This window comes from Stegodyphus dumicola, chromosome 10 (assembly GCF_044657685.1).
Source record: "Stegodyphus dumicola isolate Sdum_Otavi_A_Nest chromosome 10, ASM4465768v1".
Lineage (NCBI taxonomy): Eukaryota > Metazoa > Arthropoda > Arachnida > Araneae > Eresidae > Stegodyphus > Stegodyphus dumicola.
Window position 1 is genome coordinate 68,434,067 of NC_140777.1, and position 21,097 is coordinate 68,455,163.

The 21,097-nt window shown below is 33.5% G+C and overlaps 1 protein-coding gene across 5 annotated transcripts in view; it reads left to right on the top strand.

Annotated features, from left to right (window-relative positions):
- LOC118183996 (uncharacterized) overlaps positions 1 to 21,097 on the top strand; it is a 255,046-nt gene that overhangs the window by 207,588 nt on the left and 26,361 nt on the right. For all 5 annotated transcript variants that reach the window (XM_085825051.1, XM_085825052.1, XM_085825053.1 and 2 more), the window contains one exon: positions 4,639 to 4,740. In XM_085825051.1, coding sequence (XP_085681177.1) covers positions 4,639 to 4,740 — 102 coding nt within the window. The remainder of the gene's footprint in view (positions 1 to 4,638; positions 4,741 to 21,097) is intronic.

The following is a 21,097-nucleotide window of genomic DNA, read 5'->3' on the forward strand; positions in this document are numbered from 1 at the left end:
TAATTTAAGGAGGGTGAGATTTTCGAGTAAATTTTTGACATATTGGACAATAAAACTCCTTTTATCCGGACTAATAGAGGAAGAGAACTTTCGAACAACACTTTTTCGAAGATAAATCATAGTAATTATTTTCTGGAAGATTGGTGGATACACTTCTAGCAAAATATGTTTTAATATGTATATATTTATATTTATGCAAAATATTGCTTTAAATTGGCAGTGGTTTTATACCAGAGCTCCACATTTTGATGTAACAGACATAAACCCCTTTTCCTCAAGGAACAAAACCATTGTGTATTCTCCACAATACTTAGTTAACCTCAGTAACAATACGTGAAGAGGCAGCGCTGTAATGTAAAATTTATATTTAAGCAGGTTTGGCATGTTCTCTTTGCACACATATTTACATGTCGCTTGGCATGTTGAAAATAATGTAATGAAATGTTTAAATATTTATATAAGAATATAGTTTTTTAACCCTGTGTTTTAAAAATGATGTTTAAAATGTTTTCTTTCAATTTTTAACGAGCATCTACGTCGTAACGTCGTTTGGTGAGCAAGTATGATGTGAAGGTCCGCTGATGAATATTGACTTCACAATTCACTATTTTTTGCGTTCAGAGTACTGAGATCATTTGTTTTCATTGGAATATATGCATTTACATCTGAAAAAATGAACAAAATTTAAAGATTAATTCAAACAGTTCGCGATAATTAGTTTTCGTACTGACGGATTTTATGTTATTTTTGTGCACTGTTCCGTAGAACGCGATTTAAGACAAGCTAAGTTTCTAGGCACAGCATTCTTCCTGTAAAGGAAAACAGCAGTATGAGCCGTTATAGGATAATTTGGGGACTTATGGAGCCTTAAGTCCTAACTCTGCCGACTATGCTGTAATCAGACCCAGTCGTTTCGTTTAAATCTGGTTTCAGTTTAAAGAGATTTCACTGTATTGTAATTTTCCTTTTTAATCTTTCTGCTTTATTACCTGAGACAATACATTATTTGCGGCATCCTCTGTTAATTGTAATATCTACTGACGTATCTATCTGAAGTATCCTTTTAGCCTACCAGCGGCCGAGCGGTAAAGTCGCTGAACATTGGTAGTTCGGTCCGGGGTTCGAATCCCGACGAACGAGCTGGCTGCATGGGCGTTTTCTTTGTTTTCCCCATGTGTAACATGTATACTAGCCAGTTTCCCTTAGAAAGTCTTCCAATGGTTCTCTTAAAATAGCGTTACTTGTTAATTAGAGCTAAGGGATGATTCAAGTCGAAAAAAATTGAGTGTTGATATTATTTCAACAGGTAATAAATACTTTGTTAGTGAAAATAGAAAAGCTTGTTACGACTAAATAGCTGTTTTTCTTTTTCTCTGTTGAATCTCTTTCCTTTGACTTTTTAGGCTATTAAGGATGTTAGTTGTATGAGTATCAAGAATTAGGGTTTTAGCTAACAAAGCGATGTTCTCTATCATATTAAATCTCCATTATGAAAGTTTTATTTTCTCAAAAAATTTTGTGAATTTTTATTTCGGAAGTTTCTTCCATTATGTACCGAATAGTAAATATGCGAATTTAATATTGATATATTTTACATACATATGCGATTTGGTATTTATAATTTTTTATAAAAATTTAGAGTATAAATATGAATTAATTACTTGATATCGATTATTATGATTATTATGAGTATTATGGTTGTCTGAAACTAAGAAAATTAGATGAGATTATATATTGAAATAACTGGTAATGAAATTGGCTAAGAAAAATTAAATTTTGTACAAAGAAAAGCGCAAGAAATATATTACAAATGTATTGTAGATAAAATAGAAATAGGTAAGAAAATATGTTACAAATGTTATGTATTGTGCAAAGAAACTATGTCACATTTAAAATAATGAAATATATATAATGTAAGACGCCGTATTTTTCATTTAGTTGTTATTGCTGTTTTATATTTATTTAACGGTATGGAATTGAACAAAATGTCTACAGTCTTTTTTGTTGAAAATTCTATACAATTTATGTACTGTTATCTAAGACTCTATTTTATAATCCTTTTACGAGTAGTAAAAATAAATTCAAAGCATTCAGTTCAGAGTATTTGAACTGAATGGAATAGTAAAAAAAAAACATTGTAAGCTTCTTTGAGTGTCATTTATCTAATTTATTGAATATCGGCTTTATTTAAATGCTGCCAGATCAATTTTCTGGAATAATTTATATCAAATAAGACTAATTGTGTATTTAAATTAATTACTTTGTTAATAACGAATAAAATTTGTCGAATTTTGCAAGTAGTATGCTATCGCAAATTATCTTGCTATCGTTAGCGATACAAATGAAATAAATTTTAAAAATGGGGATAACATATTAAAAAACTGCATATTATATAGAAATTTATTATATAATCTTCAGGTGAAATACGTATCTGAGCTAGAATGGATACATCGAGCCATAAAAATTTATTTGGCATGGACCGAAAACTAAACTATATATATCGTAATTCCATGGCGTCTGAGTCACTAATCTGTAATCAACCAAACTAAATTTCGAGCTTTTCCATGCTTTAAATTCGAAAACGCATTGGACATTTTTCATTATGCAAGAAATAATGTTAATAGAAGCAACAACGCGTAACATTTTTTTTCTTCTCTTGATAATGGTTTTCTCATAATCCTTCGTGATTTAACATTAAATGAAACTACTGAACAATCTTAAGTAAGATTAGTCATTTGATCTTTCGAGATAAAAACATGAGAATTGTATGAAAAGAGTTTCTGAAGATTAAACTCTAGCTTATGTTAGTTTTGAAAGGTAAATGAAAACTGCATGTTGTGCAAACCTATTCTTACGTGCATTTCGAATGTGCCTGAAGCCTGTATTGACTAAAGAAATTCCGAAGATATTTAAGTTCTTTTTAATTGATTTTGTTAACTTTTAGCAACAAAGTATAAGGGTTTTTTTTTTTTTTTTTTTTTCCAGATAAAAAATTTTTTTATTTATAATTTAATAAGAATCATAGAATTTGTTAAATATTCCGAAAATTATACTAGTTTATCTTGACTTGATTAGCTGATAAACGGATGCATGCTATTTTGTTAGCAATTAGTAAAGCTATGTTAAGAATTTTATTTTTTCATTTATTGTAAATTTAAATTTTTGTATTACCGTTTGCAGTATGTTGCTGTAGATGTCATAAAAAGTGAATAGGCGTGTAGTTCGTTTCTTTTAAAGCAGTAGGAAAGGTGAAGGTCTTTTCTCCTGTTTATTCTGTGCTTTCGAATTCAAATAATTGTAATAAGATAAATGCCAATGTTTTACATTTCTGTGACTAGAAGTATTTACTTGTTTAACTTCGGTCAGATTAAGAATTAACATATTTATCTTTCTGCTTCTTTATGGCTAACGAACGAGTGCCGAACCTAATGCATTTTTAATTACATTAGATCCTATCTTCCAGAATTCCAAATATATGTGTAAGCTATGCGTAGAATCAGCGGAAAGAAGATGTATAACTAACTGTGTTTAAAATCTGTTATTTTTTTACGACTTACAAGTCGATGTAAATTCTGGAAACGCGAGTCACTGGTTAAAATGGATGGCCTCAGAGTCATTTCTGTGAGGTAATGCTGCTAGTTAAGCCTTTTTCACGTTCCTTCGTGCTGGATTTAGCTACTTGGCTACACCTACTGCTTGGCTTGCTTTCTCTGGCCGTTTTTCTGGCAATAGATTTTTTAGTCTACCCACTGTCTGAGGAGGAGAACCACGTACAGTGTCTCTTATTTTTTCCTTTTCGACCTTCACTTCATCCCACCCCCAGTGCACGAAGGAGGGGAGGGGAAAAAAAAAACGAGTTTGATTACTGCAGGATCAATGTATTCGTTTAAGTGCAAAGCATGTAATAATCGGTATTGTAATTTCAAAAGTAAATTTACAGATTTACAATAAATTAATAGTTTCAATTATTCAGAAATAACTCCCCTGAAGTAATATTCCTCCCCCCACACACATACACTAGTTTACTCTCTGCTTGGCTGCTTAACTTTTGATTACTTTAATATATATTTTACAATTTAAAATAGTTACACCCTTACGATATCGGGATCTGCAAGTTAGGATTTTTTGCTGTCCATAATCAAAATAATAGCAATAATAGAAGAATAATTTAGTATTTAAAAAAAGAAAGAAGAAATGAAGTGCAATATAATATGTTGGTTACATAACCATGTGTCATTTCTATTATCCCTGCAAATAACTTCTGCCTGTTGTTGAACTGTTTCCGCAGACTGTTGATATGGTGGGTTATACTCATATTAACTTATAACCCTTAAAACACTGCCGTCAAAATGTTAAAATTTTTTAATGCTGCATATGTAGAAAAGAATGCGCATGAATTCTTTTGTTGTGAGCAGGTTATTACTAGCATTAGAATATGTAAATACTGAAAAACTTCTGCCAATCGGCAAGTTTTCCAGCAATATGAAAACAAAATTTCTTTGGCTGAAATTTCATCCATGATAGTTTCCTAAATATTAACGGAACTTTGCTCGTATTTGATTAATATGACTATTATAAAAATTTGTATTTATGTATGTGAAGTGTATTCACCTTTTTAACTCTTTGGTTGCATTTTAGGTCAGCGATGGCTGGAAGAATCAGCATTCCGCATGTTACTAATAATGCATCATCCTACGTTACTACTGGTGCTATACGCTTCTGCTATCTTCAGGATAGCAGGTAAGTCGAATTTCTTCTGATATCATTGAGTGAAATTTATATGCTTCGCCAGATATTCCACTTAATCAAAACCGATGTATTTTATAAGCAACTGATGTGTTGTAAATATCCAGGTAAGTTGATCAAAGTGATTTTGTGAGCTGGGCTTTGAATAATTTGGATGTCGCCAAAATACGAATCAAATTTTATTTCTGGTAATTCAAATATTTCAGTTTTTATTCGTTTACCGCATTTACTCTCGTAATTCACTCTGTTTTATCATAATTTCGCAGTCTAAAAGAATGACTCTGGGTGAGATGATTATGACATGTTTCATAAATTTAGTATAAAAGATTTATTCTTTTTATTGTTATTCAAATGACTGCAGAGGCTTCTCATATTATTAAAATGTAGCATGGATAAATATAAGCTTCATATGAAATAATCAAATGTCAACGTAAGTGTACCTATCAATCCATGCAATAAATTATTTAAATGTTAAATACATGAAGTATTTCAGAGTTTGCGTGTTTAAATTTAGTGGTTAAAAATTTAATCACGTGAATTATTCGAGTAAATAGTATTTATTCACCAGATTTTTTCTTTCATTGAAGTGGGAAATGTCCATATTTTGCTCATAGCAATTTCGTTGCTTGTTATGTGTTTTCATAATTTGCTATTGCATTAGGGTATTTTTGACTTGAAAAATACCCTAATGCAATAAAAAAAAAAAATGCGACCGAATACCTTCATTTTCAGAAAAAAATGCGACCGAATACTTTCATTTTCAGACATTTTTAGTTCGTAATCAAGACTGAGATAAATTTTTTGTCCTTTTTTGCCCTTTAACCGTAAATTTATTGAGGTTAAAGTGGGGATTTTTTAAGTATATGTGAGGCAGTAAGGAAGGGGCCATAATCATATGTGCAGTTTCTTTCCGTTAACATGCCAATAAAAAAGAAGAGGAGGAAGGGAAGGTGAAGAAAATCTCTGTCGAATGTTGTCGCTCGTCTCAGGCCTACACATTAATTACCTACCATCGGTTGGAGATAGGGGGGCGAAGGAAAATCCCTCACGTCTGAGACTGAACATATAAAAGAAACAGACTACTAGAAGATTCATATCTGAAGGGGATTGAAAAAGGGGAATGAAAATGTTATAAAGCGCGCCGGCACGCGTGTACCACGCGAAGCCTTTTTTTTTTTTTTCCCTCCTCGCTCGATTTTTTTCTCCCTCTTGCCTATATTCTTTTACTTCGTCTTTGCCCTCCCTCTTTCACCCCTGTACTTCATTCCCTAATGTTGGGCTTGCCAGCTGTCGCGAGAAAGTCAGTCAGGTAGGCTGATGATGATGATGATGGCCATATGGACTTCGGAGGTCTTACCCGTTTTCCTCCTGTTCTGTTGTCGGGTTGCTCGGAAAATAGGTCCAATTTTATAACCAGTCCTGAGACCATTTGGCCGCCAGTTTGATTTTTATGGCATGAGGATAATTAATACTAGCGCACGCCAATTTTCACCTGTCCTTCTATCAAAAGAACAGAAAGAAATTCTTTCCCATTCCAAATACGTTAATTAACAGACAGTTCAGTATTCCGGTAGCTGTATTGACTTGATAGAAATTTGAAAATAATCGTTGCCCCAAGATTTATGAACATTATTTTCCCATCAATTAATATTTTTGGGCAATGTAGCTAAAATACACTGATTTCAGCCAGTTTCTGTCTTTTGTATTTTGTTATTATCTCTGCACTAATTTACATTCAATATTCAAAATATTACTATTTTTATGCCATTCAATTTTAGATAAATATTTGAATATTGTGAGAAACATTCTCAGGTAAATTTTTAAATTAGGTGAAAAAGCAACTTTATTTTGGCATATATTTTGAATAAAACTATTAATTTTGAGAATGATCAGGCGCAGATTCCTTTTTTTCAACGAGTGGAAAAAAAAAAATTGTCCATGTGTATTAGATGTTTTTATCTTTTAAATGCTGTATTAAAAAGTCAAAAATGTTTAAGCGCACTATTTTCAAATGCTTTCACATTTATCAACTGCTTACTCGTCTTTAGAGTTTACCTGAGTATTTAAGCCCAGTGATTATACCCTTCTATATGGTAATTAATTTTTATTTGTTGAATTAGAGTATTTCTAGTCTATCATTTCGCTTTTCTTAATATTAATTAATAATACTTTTTTAGTCTTTAGTCTGATATTTTTAAAGCTTATAATTAATCACTAAGCTGACAGAACCTCAAAAGTTTCATTATTCCGTGCTTCTATTTCTTTTCATTAACTTGCAAAGCAGGTAACCAAATTTTAAATTTTAGGCTTTAAATGAATAAATTCTCGTAAGTCCGGGCATTTGATGTCTGTTATAAGCGAAGACTGTTATGCTGTGATCATCAAAGGGAAGTTGAAAATGAGTACATTTCATCAACGAAAACGATTTATTAGAAATGAAGTAGGTTAAAATAATGATTAGAAATAATAATTTTGGCCCTTAGTTGATGATTAGTAGCACTTTGATTAGTTCATGTATCTTCTTATTATTTTGCTTAAGAAAATTATGAAGTTTTTTTCTTTTCTAGGAGATTTATTCGCCATTTCTTTTATTGTGTTTTTCTATTACCATATTTGTTATCGAACAAATGTTGTTATCAGCTTAAAAGATTAAAGTCATATTTTTTAATAATATCGTTTTTGATATATAACGTCGCATTTAACTTTTTCCTTCTTCTTTTTGTTCTTCTCTTGGAAAAGGTTTGATTAATTTAAATTGTAAATATTAATACATATTTCTTTTATAAATCTTAATCTGTGTTTTGACGTAGCATTTTATTTTATGCAAGTCGAGTTATCTAATCCATAGTAATGTAATTTTTTTTTAATGAATAGCAATGAAAATTGCTTCATTGCTCAATAAAGTAGCTTGTAAATTTATAGAAGAGTTTGATTACATTTCGAAGAATATGTAGTAGATTGTTATTAATTTACTTTATAGGTATTAGTATAACTTTTCGCGTTACGAAACAAGATCCTGGGAAACATTTAGTGTTTGCTGAAATTTCTGGACTTGGCCGCTATTCAAATGAGCCGAAATTTTCGTTTGCGAGTTCATAGTATATCCGATGTTTCCAAAAGCATTTTTTAAGGGGCTAGTTTAATGGTGGAAAATTAGTATATTACTTCAATGGTACGAGTCCTAAATAGTTAAAATTTTGGTTCATCAAGTGACTTGACTGGAAGTTCGTATGATATTAAAGGGGTTCATTAGTTTTTGAATTAATCTGTAACACTACATAAAATCAAAATTCTGAATTTGTTAACTAATATTAAACATATATCATCTCTGTTACTGCACTGTCGTTGTTATTTTCTACCAACAAATGTTTGTCTAGGGCAGGCATATCAAACACACGGGGCTCATGCGGCCCTAGGTTCACCTCCAGAAAAATCACAAAACGTGCATAATATATTAATAAAAATTAAAATTTCATTCCATATCAAGGCATGTAAACAAGTTCGGGGGCCAAAAAGATTCTTCAGCTGATCTCTTCGCAAAACCGTCTTTGAGAAAGTGCCAATTTATTTGCAGAGGGTATCTTAACAGAAGTTCAGTGCTTCTCAGTTGTAAAGCAGAAATTCAGTGAATTGTGTATCCCGAATTCTGCAAATATCTGCTTGTGTGGTTTCCAGAAAGCCGCTATATTTTTACATGATTTCCGTGTTCGGTAGTACGTATCAGTATGAACAGCTTTTCTTACTTAAGAAAGGGAACAAATCTCCAACTAAATCCAAGTTAACAGGCATTCATTTAACTTCTGAAAATCGCTGTAATGAGCAATATGTCTCCAGACATCTGTAAGTTAATTGCAAGAAAAAAAGATACCAGATGTCAAAAAAAACCATTTACTACCATGATTTCCTTGTGGTCATTCTATTTTTTAAAGAACTATAGGTATCATGTTATGCATTTACTCACTTTTGAAATACATCATTTAAGTGGGAAAATATCTTTTCCTCCCCTTCCCTTGCGGCGCTCACAGTATTCTAAAATGATAATAATTTGGCCCACTTAAAGTAGTGAGTTTGACATGCCTGCTCTAGAAACTAGGTGTTAGTTTCTTTCGAATAGTGCCTATATGTAAAAACAGCCGTTTACAATCCAGCAAATTTATATACGTAAACTCGTCGTAAAGGAAATATTCCTAAGCATTTATTGTACTGATAGTAAATTTATCAGCCTAAATTCTGCAACTTAAGATCTCGAATATGCTATTTTTGAACGTATAAGTTGGATTAAAATCGTTGGGATACATAACATAATTATACAAAATGCGTGTGGTAAAACTCATGAGGATGGCAATCCATGTCTTGCTGATTTTTTGCCACTTAGCAGATCATTTATACGTACGGATAAATAACTGTACATTTTGATTTCATCTATATAGATATCTTCAATTCCAATAGACTGGCATTTTGATTTCATCTATATAGATATCTTCAATTCCAATAGACTGGCGCATGCTCTCTGTGCCTAGCTCTCCCCGTTGTGTATAAGAGCCTACATTAGCTCTGACGTATAAATGATTGTGCCAGCCTTAGAACCTTCTAGCATGTATTGTTAAAACACTGCATCTTGGAGATGGCTTATTTTTTAGGTCAACCCTCTCTCTTCAATGCTTTTATGCGCGGGGGGGGGAGTGAGAATGAAGATGATGAAAAAAGGGAATAAGTGTTTGAAATTGGATCTTATCCCCTTCCTTTTTCCTTTTCCTCTGTCACCCCCATCTCATCTCTCTTTCTTGCTCTCCCCTCCTCTTTCCAGAAATGGTAATTTTTTTTCCCGCTATGAGAAGGAGGGGAAGACGTGTTACTTTCTACTTAACACGGCTCTGCTCAACTTTTTTACAACCCTCTGAGTCACGCGACGCAATTTTTTATTTCTTTTTTTTTATATATATAAAAAAGAAGCTACTACTATTACATTTGTGACTCTTAAGCGAGATGTGAGGTACCAACCCTTATCTGTATGTGTGAAATCTGTGAAAATATATATAGTACATGCTGCAATTACAGCGAATGCTACATAGTAAAACATACCCAGCCTGTAAATTAGAGAGAAGAATGAACTTCTACGAAAGTTTTAGTCATTATACAAATCATCTGCACACTGGAAAGTGCCAGTATGAATGCTTTGGCAACACAGACACCTTGATGTGTTCATGGGCCGGGACAAACTTCTGTCCGAAAGCGAGAATTTAATTACATATATAAATAAATCACCGTGGAAAACAGATCCGTATCAGCTTATGCAATTTAAAATTAAAACTATTCGTCGTTAAACCGGGAGGTATTGCCTAAGGTTGCTTGTCAATAAGAAATCTTTACAGTAAGTAGATACATACGCAGCATATTGCAAATAATTCGATTTTAAGGTTTCAGGTGCGCAGTAGTTTTGCAACTGAAAGATAATTCTTTAATTCTGCGTCGCGTCGAAGTCGAACCAGTTTTTTGTATAATCATTCTTCTAAATGAAAATTAACCTGAAACTGGGAAGTAATGAGAAATGGTATGTATGTAGCGAAATACTCTGTTGCATTTCAAGTCCGATTACTTTAAGTTTGCTAGCAGGTATCGTATATCCCGTACATATTGCAGTTAACAGCACTTCACTGGTTCTAGCAAGATTTACTGCGAAATATTTTTAATACACAGTCTGTAATTTATATTAAAGTTTTCATATGTTCAGTTTTCCACCATGAATTCATATCGATTACTTATTTCACGTGTGTGTACGTAATCAGCTACTAATTATATCTTTTCATTTCATTCATACAAAAATGTATGGTATTCTATTAATAATTCAATTCTATTAATAATACTAAAATTAAAGTGAAGAAATTTTTTTAATGTTTCCTGATATTATTCATCGGTCACCAGCCAACGGTATAGTCGGTTGGTCTTTCGTGGGCGCTTAGAACTAAATAACTATGCGTGAATATTCGGTAGACAATTCATATTTCTTGCAGAGTGATCCGTAATAGTGTGTATCCGGGGTGTCGAATTAGTGCATAGCGTTTCATGGCATCCCAAATGTGTTCCGTCATTTCGAGATCTGGTGTTTTATGTGGCCATGACAAAATTCCAAACTCGTTTGAGTGTTCCTCGAAACTTAGTAACTCATCAGAAAGAACGCGGTTATAACGATTACTTGCCAGAAACATTTGCAGATTTCCCAGAATTCACAGTAAATTACTAAATAAGCCTCATACTACTACGAAGTCACCGCAGTCTGTATATTCTGTTGAAGTATGAGATCCATGGTTTCATTTTCAGGGATACGCGACTAAAATTGGCGCGAGTTTAAACAGAAATTATCTATAATAATAAGATTTTAAATTCAAAGAATCTGGAAGCAGTTGATACATTCAGACTTTCATAAAAACGTCCTCTTTGATGCCGTCAGCAGGGACAGGCATATTATGCCTCCGTATATCTTCGAAGAAGCTCTGGAAGGGAACCAAAATGTATAAGAAAATATTCTGGCGACTATATTCAAGCCCTGGATTGAAGAAGTTGCCGCTGGAAGATTGTACATGTTCCAACAAGACTGAATATAATACACACGACCAGGGAAACTCTAAAATGGCTGAAGCATATTTTTGTACCTTATTAATATCTATGCGACATCCAAATTTTCCTGATTGTTATCCTCTTAACTAAGAAATACAGAAGCACGATTGCCAATATTTGTCCCTTGAGATTATAAAACACATCTGTTCGCTCTTTAAATATGGTTTTTCTTAACATACTTTCCTTACCAATTCTGTTCGCGCCTCTAGTTTTCTCCACATACGTATCCGTTCATCTACTCAAAACAGTTGGAAATGCAACTGATTAGACAAATGATTTTTTCCAGTCATTATTCCACCGTTCGAATTGGGTTGGGTTGGTCTTCGTTCCTAAAGCCCACATCATTTCATGAAAGAAAAGTTCCACACTCCTTAGGATGATCTTTAATGGCTTCAGCACTGAATTCGGACTCAATCGAAGTAGTGCTGTACCTTTGTGACGAAAATGATGCTCAGCCGGTGCTGGTCAAATTCATTCAGTCCTTTTTTTTACGGCCATTTTGTTGGCGTAAGTGTTACTGGAATTCTTCTAGTCGTGCCTATCAATTGCGTTATATCTTCAAGTGACTATATGTAAAATCTAAACTTTCGCGCCTTTATCTGCAGAATGTTATGATTCATCTCACGAGCTGCAGCTATTAAACCACATTAAAAATTGCTGAGATCATAAAAATTTGTCATTCTGAGTGTGAAAATAGCATTTGCTTTTTTCTTAAAGCCGGCTGTGCACGCGCCATAGGGGAATACGTAGTATTATTGTATATTCTCTGTAGAATTATATATGCCTCTTTTTATGAACTTCAGTGTAGTTCCAGTATGATTAAACATACAACGTGAAGTTAACGATATTTTGCATCTTTGGAACACTGAAGATACTGTATGCATTTTTGTACACTTAAGATAAAAATTACGTTTGTCATAAGTGAGAATGTTGAAAATTAAATTATAAATTAATTGTGACTTCAGTTTTGGAAATTCTGAAAATTCAAATTTTTAAGGTATATCAAACTGTATTAATAATTATTTTCTCTTTATCTGAATTCTAAAAAATTCGATTTTTTTTCATGGGCGGCCTAGATATTTTTGTTTTTGCTAGAAAACATTAAAATCTTAAAACTAAAACTATTGATTAAAGATATATGAATATTGTACAGAATACCCTATTTACACGCGTATTCTCCCCTTCAATCAAGAGCGAATAATTTAATTTCCGAAGGACGCGGTTAGGGTAAGAACATAACTAATGAAAAATATTGATAAATAAACTATCGGTAAGTATTGCAGTGTTAAAAAGAAACCTACAGACTAATATGATTAGGTGGTAATATTATAGTAAGACTACGCAGTATCTGATAAGATACGATACCCGCCGCTTATTAAACTCACTAGTTAATAAAATCAGCTGCTTATTATGTTCAGATTTCCAGGAACCATAAAAAATATATAACTTATTGTGTACTGTGTCTTATTTATCATCCCGTTATATAGTGCTTTAATAAAACGGGTTTGAGTGAAATTTTTCTTTGCTTATCCGATCTGTACTTATCAGATAGTTTTTAGAGTTCATTGTCCACATTGGAGTTCAAAAAGGCAGACTGCCCTTATCTTTAGGATAACAAAAACAATCCATGAGGCACTGTAAATGGCTGAGTGTTTTTTCTCGAATATCACCTGATAGAATGTGCCAATGCCACTTCTGCATTCCATCATTTTTAAGGTTTCCACGTAGAAAATCTTCCTTTTTTGAGATGCACAACATTATGCTTATAGAGCTCATAAAATATTTTCTAGCATTATCGTGCATAACAGTTTTCAAATGGAAAGGGAGTAGTAATTGTAGGCTAAAGAAAATGCGAAGAAATTATTCGTCATGCCCTGTAATCGTGAAGTTCCAGATCGACTTAACAGACAAAGTGCTGTCTTTCTGCTGACTGAAAACGTGAGTTTTGAAACTGAGTAAATCCCTGAAAGAAGCATTTAGAGCCTAAATTGTTAAAAGATCTTGAGTTCTTAGTAAACGTAGCCAGAGAAAAACTTCATTTAAACTGGGAATTTCCCAAACAAAGGTGTACGGTTTATTGAAGCAAAAAAGTTATGATTGATGAAGAACTAATAAATGGAAGTGTCACAAGGAGCTCAAAAAAGACGGAAAATCGACGACTTTGAAACTGCTCTTCTAGAATGGTTTCAAGGTAACAAACTAAAAATCAAAATTCCTATTTCAAAAACTCTTTTCATTATAAAAGTTGTGGAATTCGCTGTAATGCCAGGAGATCACAATTTGTGTGAACTGACGGATGGGTCACAAGTTGGAAAGAGAGAGGTAATATTATTCATCGGAAATTGCATTGCGAGCAGATCATCATGCCACTGACTACTGGATAAAAGATGTTTCAACTGGACTGTCAAATTAATGCAAGCCGCGAGAAATTTATAATACAGCCATAACTGGACTATATTACAGAACAATTTGCTAATGTTTATAAGTGAAAAATCAGTTGGTTTAAGAAAATGAGAGTACGAGTTATTGTGTTATTAACATGGAAAATATGAACCCAACAGTTTAAGACAGCACTGGTTTTTGGTAAAAGCAGATAAACCCTGATCTTTGAAAGAAGCCAAAAATTTACGTCTAACTTACCATAGCAACAAGAACTCATGAATGACAAGTACTATTTTTCTGGTTTTCCTTTGAAATGCGACAGCAAACTGGAAAATGGCAGCAAGTAAAAATGGCAAGTAGAAACTTAGGCAGCACACACACCTCGGATTTCTTTCTGAGAAACTTTCGAGCTTCTTCCTATAAATAAAACGTCTGACATTCACTTTTCAGACCAGGTATTATAAAAGCTTTCAAGTGTTTTGATAAACAAGAATGCAAGCTTTTCGAAGGAGAGAACTAAGTCGATATATTTGCTACAGGTCATGCGTATTATAGTCAATGCAGGGGTTCAGTGTTTTAAAATACAGTTAAAAATTAGTCTCGAAAATGTGGTATTTGTGTAGAAGAAGCTTCAGAGGAATTGCGAACTATATCTAATGTTTCTGAGATCTGTGATGGAGTAATGAAGATTCATTTTTAGAATATTTGTCAGTTAACGACAATATTGAGACAGATATGTGTAAAAGTCAACTGTGCTGTTCTAGAAAGTATTAAAAGAACTGCAGGGACCTGCAATGAAAGTGATACAGAAGAAACTAATGACATGCCAATGACTACAGAGAAGATCTGCAATTTCTAAGTACTCTTGAACATAAAGATACTGATAAAAAAAGCATCGAGCAATTTTATGAAATTGATAATACAATTGAAAAATTATTGATTAAGCAGTATGGGGGGACGGGAATAGAACATTTCTTTGCAAGAGTTATAAATTTCATCAAGTACGTAATTATAAAAATATTTTTCAAAACTGCGTAAATAGTTTAATTTTAGCTTTCATTTTTAGTTATTTTCAGGATTAATTGTTGGATTAGTAGTTTATTATTATTTTACTAGACAGATATCACAATTTACAATATACAAATCGCCATCTATTAAAATCAACGATTTAATAACTCAGTTATGTTTCGAATGCAAGTTATTTTAATAAACGGCAGGTACTATATATCTTCGTATCTGCTTCCTTTATCTTGAAACTTGTTCCCTCTTATTGTTGCCCACTACTACTCCCGAGGCCTCAAATCATTTGATACTCCTGGAATTGCTGTGTACCATGTCATCAGCTGCAGATCGGAAGTCGTCATTGTTGTCACCGTCTTCGTCACCGTTCAGTCTATCTTTCCATATGTGCAGTGATCTTCACTACCATTATGAGCATTAGATATCCGCTTTTTTCCTTCTTCTTTTTAAGCTTTTCGCTATTATTGTCGGTGCACCCGAAAATTCACGAATAAATCAATTAATACGTTTATTTGATTATGGCAAAATATGTGACGACTTTCTGCCTAAGGGGAGGAATGCTTTCGTGGAGGACTTTCAAATCAATCAGTTCGACGAGATTAATCTCTACGTGAGTATGCTACGGTGAAACACCGAAATCTGGAGAATGTCGACTTTCACCGGTGAATGTCAACATTCACATAGTCTCTTGGTGTATGTCCGAAATATTTTCCAAATACTCTTATTTCTGACTTACACCGGTCAATGTCGACATTCACTATGTACTAATGGTGAATGTTGAACATATAACAGTATTATATTTTCTTCTCCGTAATTCAGTCGCGAATAAACGCACTTGAGACTTGAAATAAGAACATGAGAACCTAAAACACACAATACATTCAAAATGAGAAAGGAAAATAATAGAAGTTAAAAACTTACTTAATTATACAGTACGTTCTAAATGACAAAATAAAATAACAGTCATAAAAAACTTACTAAATTATGTGATTCAAATCTTATTTATTGCAACAACTTAAACTATTATGGCACTTTATGACCTCTGTTTTCGACTTTCACCAGAGCATATCTGTGATTGTCGATATACACCGGTGAGGGTCCGAATATACAAGAATGTAGTGAAATATTCGGTCTTTCACCGACGTATTAGGTGAATGTTGATATTCTCCGGTGAAAGTCGACATTCTCCAATTTCGGTCTTTCACGGTAACAGGTACATTCATTTTAAAATTTAGGAAACTTCGCCTTCTGAATGCCTTGAGGAAGGAGAAAATCATGTGAATACTTAAAACAAACTTAGAATTTTCTGCTAACATGGCGAAAAATAACGCGAGTAAAAATGGTGAATAAGTGGTGGAAGTAAAAGTTTATCGAATCTTGAACGTTCAACACAGTCAGACTGACAATTACATGAAGTTTTTTTTTAGAAGCAATTTTGCTTCTTATTTAGCTTTTAGTTTATAAATATTAAAGAAATTGTAATGTATGCTATTTATTTTTTTTAATTACCTGGGGGGTGGGAAGATTTTATCAAAGGAAGCTAATGTAGCATTTCTTGCAATGAAACTCTGCAGTAAGCTCTGAAAGTTTTCATTTATTTTTGGTTATTCAAGAAAATTTCTGATATTGTACAAGTAATATAATTATGGAATGCTTGGTTTCAATTATATTTCAGTTTTTAATGCCTTTGATTCAAGTATACATTTTTTGTTTTTCTGTATCAGTATGGGAGTTTTTGCATCTATCTTCTAAAAACATTTTTGGCGGGAGAGGGAGATTGCGACCGTATTTGCATTAGACAACTATCATTGAACTAATGGGAAGATTTTTCAACCAATTTACCCTTTGTATAATTGATTAGTTTGCGTAAATGCTTTTGCCTTTATTAAGTATAAAATGCCTCATCTGATTTATATAAATGCATAATCTCTAGAATTTCCATTGTTTAACACTTAAAAAAAAAAAACTGGTAACAGCTGTACCTACTTCTAAGCGGAGTTGAAATTCCATGTTTCTACATTCGCATGTATCCTAAATTTTTTTCAGCTTGCAGGCGTTCTGGGATTCTTAATATTGATGTAACTTAAGTATTGAATGTATTGCAGCTGGTATTCTTATTTCTTTCTACGCAATAGTTACATGGATCTTACTTTTTCCTGTGGACGACCAAAGAAGTTTATTTCTTCTGCCCCCCCCCCCGTTACCATAGCTGGGTCTATAAGGGGAGGGAGAGGCAGCATATGCCACCAGTGTAATGGATTGTGCAGAATACTACAGAGATGCATTTCATTTCCTGTTGGGGCACGTACAGATGTCGCGTGCCTCGACATGCCCCCCCGGAAGGAAAAGGGGCCCCTCTCGAAACACTAGATTTCCTCCTTTATCCGACGGACAGACGTCTGCGTGGTCTTTCTTCCCCCCTTTGAAACCTTGAATGAATTCGCGCGAACGACTGTTCACGTTATCCTTTTCGCGGGTTCCGGTGAATCGGATGCGTTTTTACATGCAGGCAACTCTTTAAACGATTAGAAATGCGTCCGCTGTTTTTATGCTTGAAATCGACAAATACTCACTTTCACTTCGGCGGCAGTTTTTGAATTTTTTATTCAGATGTCTCGATGGTAGGATCCTAAAACATTAATTTGATAGAATGATTCTAAAACATTAGTTTTTCAATGTTTTTAACGTGTCATATTAGAATTGTTCTAACCTCTTTCTTTAAGAAAAGAAACTTCTTAATGCTGCTTTCTTAAAGAATATAAAGGCTTAAATTTACATAGTAATAAATTTGTGTAGAGTTTTTAGTATTTTTAACTTCTACTGACAAAGTTTCCTTATAATTTTCTCACCTCATTAGAACTTTTTAAAAAGATTTATATTTAATACGAGTTTTAATTCTTGGTTGATTCTGTTTTTTTATTCTAAAAACATTTACAGTTGTTTCGTAGTTGGTAGGTAAATGTAAGGGGAGAGGTTAGTTTGAAATATTATGCTGAAATATGAATCTCTGAATAGAGTTTTTCACGTCACTGAATCTTCAAGTTGTCAGATTTGTTTTAATTCAAGGTGCAGACACAATATACATAAATGCTTGAAGTATTTTTCATTCAAGGTTATCCTAAGGAGGAGTTCTTTCCGAGAAATAACTAATTCATATTGAAGGACAAAATGAGGTTGGTTTTAACTGAGCTTAAAAAAATAAATAAATAAGTATTTCACTTAAACATCTTTAAGTTTATACCTCTGTATTTCAGCCGCCTTCTCATAGCCACTATGGACCTCCACCAGAGTTTCTTCAGGCCTCGAGAGTATTTTCTACCTCCTTCCGGCATGCCTTCGTGTTGTAACGGTTAGCACTCTCGGCGCGTATTCGAGAGGTCCAGGTTCGAGTTCCGGCCAGGGCATTGCTAATTTTTCATACTTTCTGCTTCAAAGTAACCTAATATTCTACAAGCCCTACTTTCTTGTTCGTAGTCAAGCTTCTGCAAAAGGAAACTAGTGTTGCCTTTGTAACCCTTTCACATTTTGAAACTTTTACGTAATATATCCTGTTAATTTAAATTTGATACGTCTGCTGTTACTCCTCTCATTCTTTCGTATTTCTTATTAATGCATCCTCATGCTTAACGTAATTACAGGTTATTTTTCCTTGAAAGTCCTCCGTGAATGCATGTAACCTTTCTGTGCTTTTGTCTTGATCATTTAACTAAGCTTTGTTAATAATTAAAATAAGGACGCTTTTTAATTTTTCATTTGAAAAATGTGTGTCTCGCTTCTCGTATTGTCATTAGACCCATTCATTTTAACCTCAGTTTAATAACGTAAGCATAATTCCTGATGTAGACTTCGGCCCGTCGCCAAAACCATGAATCTGCATTGCAGTATCATTGTAGGTCGAATTAGATTGCGCCTGTAGCTTTATCTTTCGTCTGAATGTCTATTTCAGTGTTCTTCATGAAAAAGTATTAAATTGGATTATATCTTTCACGCAGTATTACATCCGAACGTCAGTTAGATGTCCTGCCCCCCCCCCCAAATGTTGAAACAGGCAAAGCCAAGGATAGTATTTCGAAACATTTTAAGTTTCCTGACCCATATGCATAGGGGACGTATTAGAGGCGAGAGAAAAGCTGGAAAAAAAAGATCCTAAAAGTAAAATAATGTGATAATGATGTAATATTAAATAAATATACATAACTGTTAATACTTAATTGAAAATTATAAATTAATTCGTAATTACAGACACTTATATTTATTTGTGCAATATAAGAAGAAGAATACTTTAAAACTTTTCGCTGTTCACACATTGAGAATTACAGTTGTAGGATTTTGAAATTTGCAGTTCACATAAATGAAAAAAAATTGTTGCCGATCAAAAATTCAGCCTCTAGCCGTAAAATCTAGGAAGTAACAGACTTGGAACGTGCTAAAGAGGTCATGATCTCCTAGTCAATGTTAAACAGGTAACTCATGATCCACTCTGGTTTATAAAGCAATCATTTTTTACTTTGATGCATCAAAGACTTTGCTGTGGAGATACTAGTTTCTGTAATTTTTTTAAACTTTGTTTTAGAGCTTATCGCATTTATATATATATATATGTCCCAAGGGATTGTGTTCGCGTGGCCAGTCGGAAGTCGGCAACCTCTATCGTCTGCATCATCCGGATCGTCCGCTCATGATGAGTCGAGTCGGATTTCTGATGCGTTCAGGGAGTCGGTTCGTCATCAACTGCTCGCATTCCCCCGCTCCTGCACCTCTTTTCTTCATATCCTGTGCAGGATAAGAACTTTATTTTTGTTTTTTACTGTGCAGGATAAGAACTTTATTTTGTTTTCGTTTTCGTTTTCGTTTCGTTTTCGTTTTGCGTTGAAAACTTTAAAAGGCTGTATCACTTTTCAAATCGTTGCCACCAAATACTATCGCCGTGTATTATATTTGAAGATATTAAATAATGAAGAATCTGCATAAATGTATGTGTGTTTCTCGCATTGTGATTAAACAACGTTACCTAGAGCCATCCAGTTTTGAATGACGTAATCCTCTTTCGAATAGGGGCATACTGAAAGCCGAAATTTGGAATTTGTTTTATTATCGATTTTACATTTTGTAAAACTTTAACGAATTTTTGGTTAACAAACTCAATGATTTCAAAGCGAGCAATGGCAACACTCTACGGTGGGGGAACCTTTTTATCTCTAGCGCGCGGAACTGTGTATCGGAAATTCTAAAGATAGGCTCATTTAAAAATTATTTTGCGACATTGCTGTTGAACTTAAATTTTATAACTTAAGTGCAAAGAACATGCTAAAAAAAAAGCCGCTTTAGACGTAATTTAAAATCTAAAATCTTTCTTTTTTTTTTTTTTTTTTTTTTTTTTTTTTTAAGAAGAAAATTTGTTAGAATGAATTGAATGACAGTTTACGAAGAAGTTGACTTTTGTCTTTTCTCACTTTCAGAGGTGATGTAACTGCTGTTATCCCGTGCTTTTCCGTAGTTGAAAAACATCCTTTACGTTCTTTAAATTTAAATTTTGAGAAATATTTTTTACTAATGCTCCATATACAATTAAAGGAACAAGATATCGGATATTTTTCGTGTAACAGTGTCTACTGTACTACAGTGACGTTGCGTTGGCGCAAAAGGAAGGTGACTGCAACACAGCTGATTCCCATGTGCTACAGCTGTGCGTAAGAGGGAAGGAGGCGTGACTAGAAGAAATGTCTTCGCGTGGCCAGTCGGAAGTCGGCAACCTCTATCGTCTGCATCATCCGGATCGTCCGCTCATGATGAGTCGAGTCGGATTTCTGATGCGTTCAGGGAGTCGGTTCGTCATCAACTGCTCGCATTTCCCCGCTCCTGCACCTCTTTTCTTCATATCCTGTGCAGGATAAGAACTTTATTTTTGTTTTTTACTGTGCAGGATAAGAACTTTATTTTGTTTTTTACTAACACATTTCCCAGTTACGAAGTATATTGAATGTTCTTTAAATTACGGAGTATATTTTGAAGAATGATACATGAGAATTATTTCAGATATTTTTACATTTTTATTTTAGAATCTTGATTTCGCAATTCGAGTTAACTCAGTTTAATTCTCTGTAATCCTGGACCATGCTAAAAAAATTATGAATATTCTGACCGAAATGAAAAACTTAAGTGAGAAGGCAAATTTAAACCTTATGCATGCCACGTAGAAAGCAGTATCTTGGAAAAAGTATTTTTCAAGCTTATGGCTTCATTAAATGAATGAACAAGCAATCTGGAAGCGTAACTTAATGTGACGCGAAAAATAGAGACCTTTCATAACTGGACTTTTGAAAGATTGTTTCTG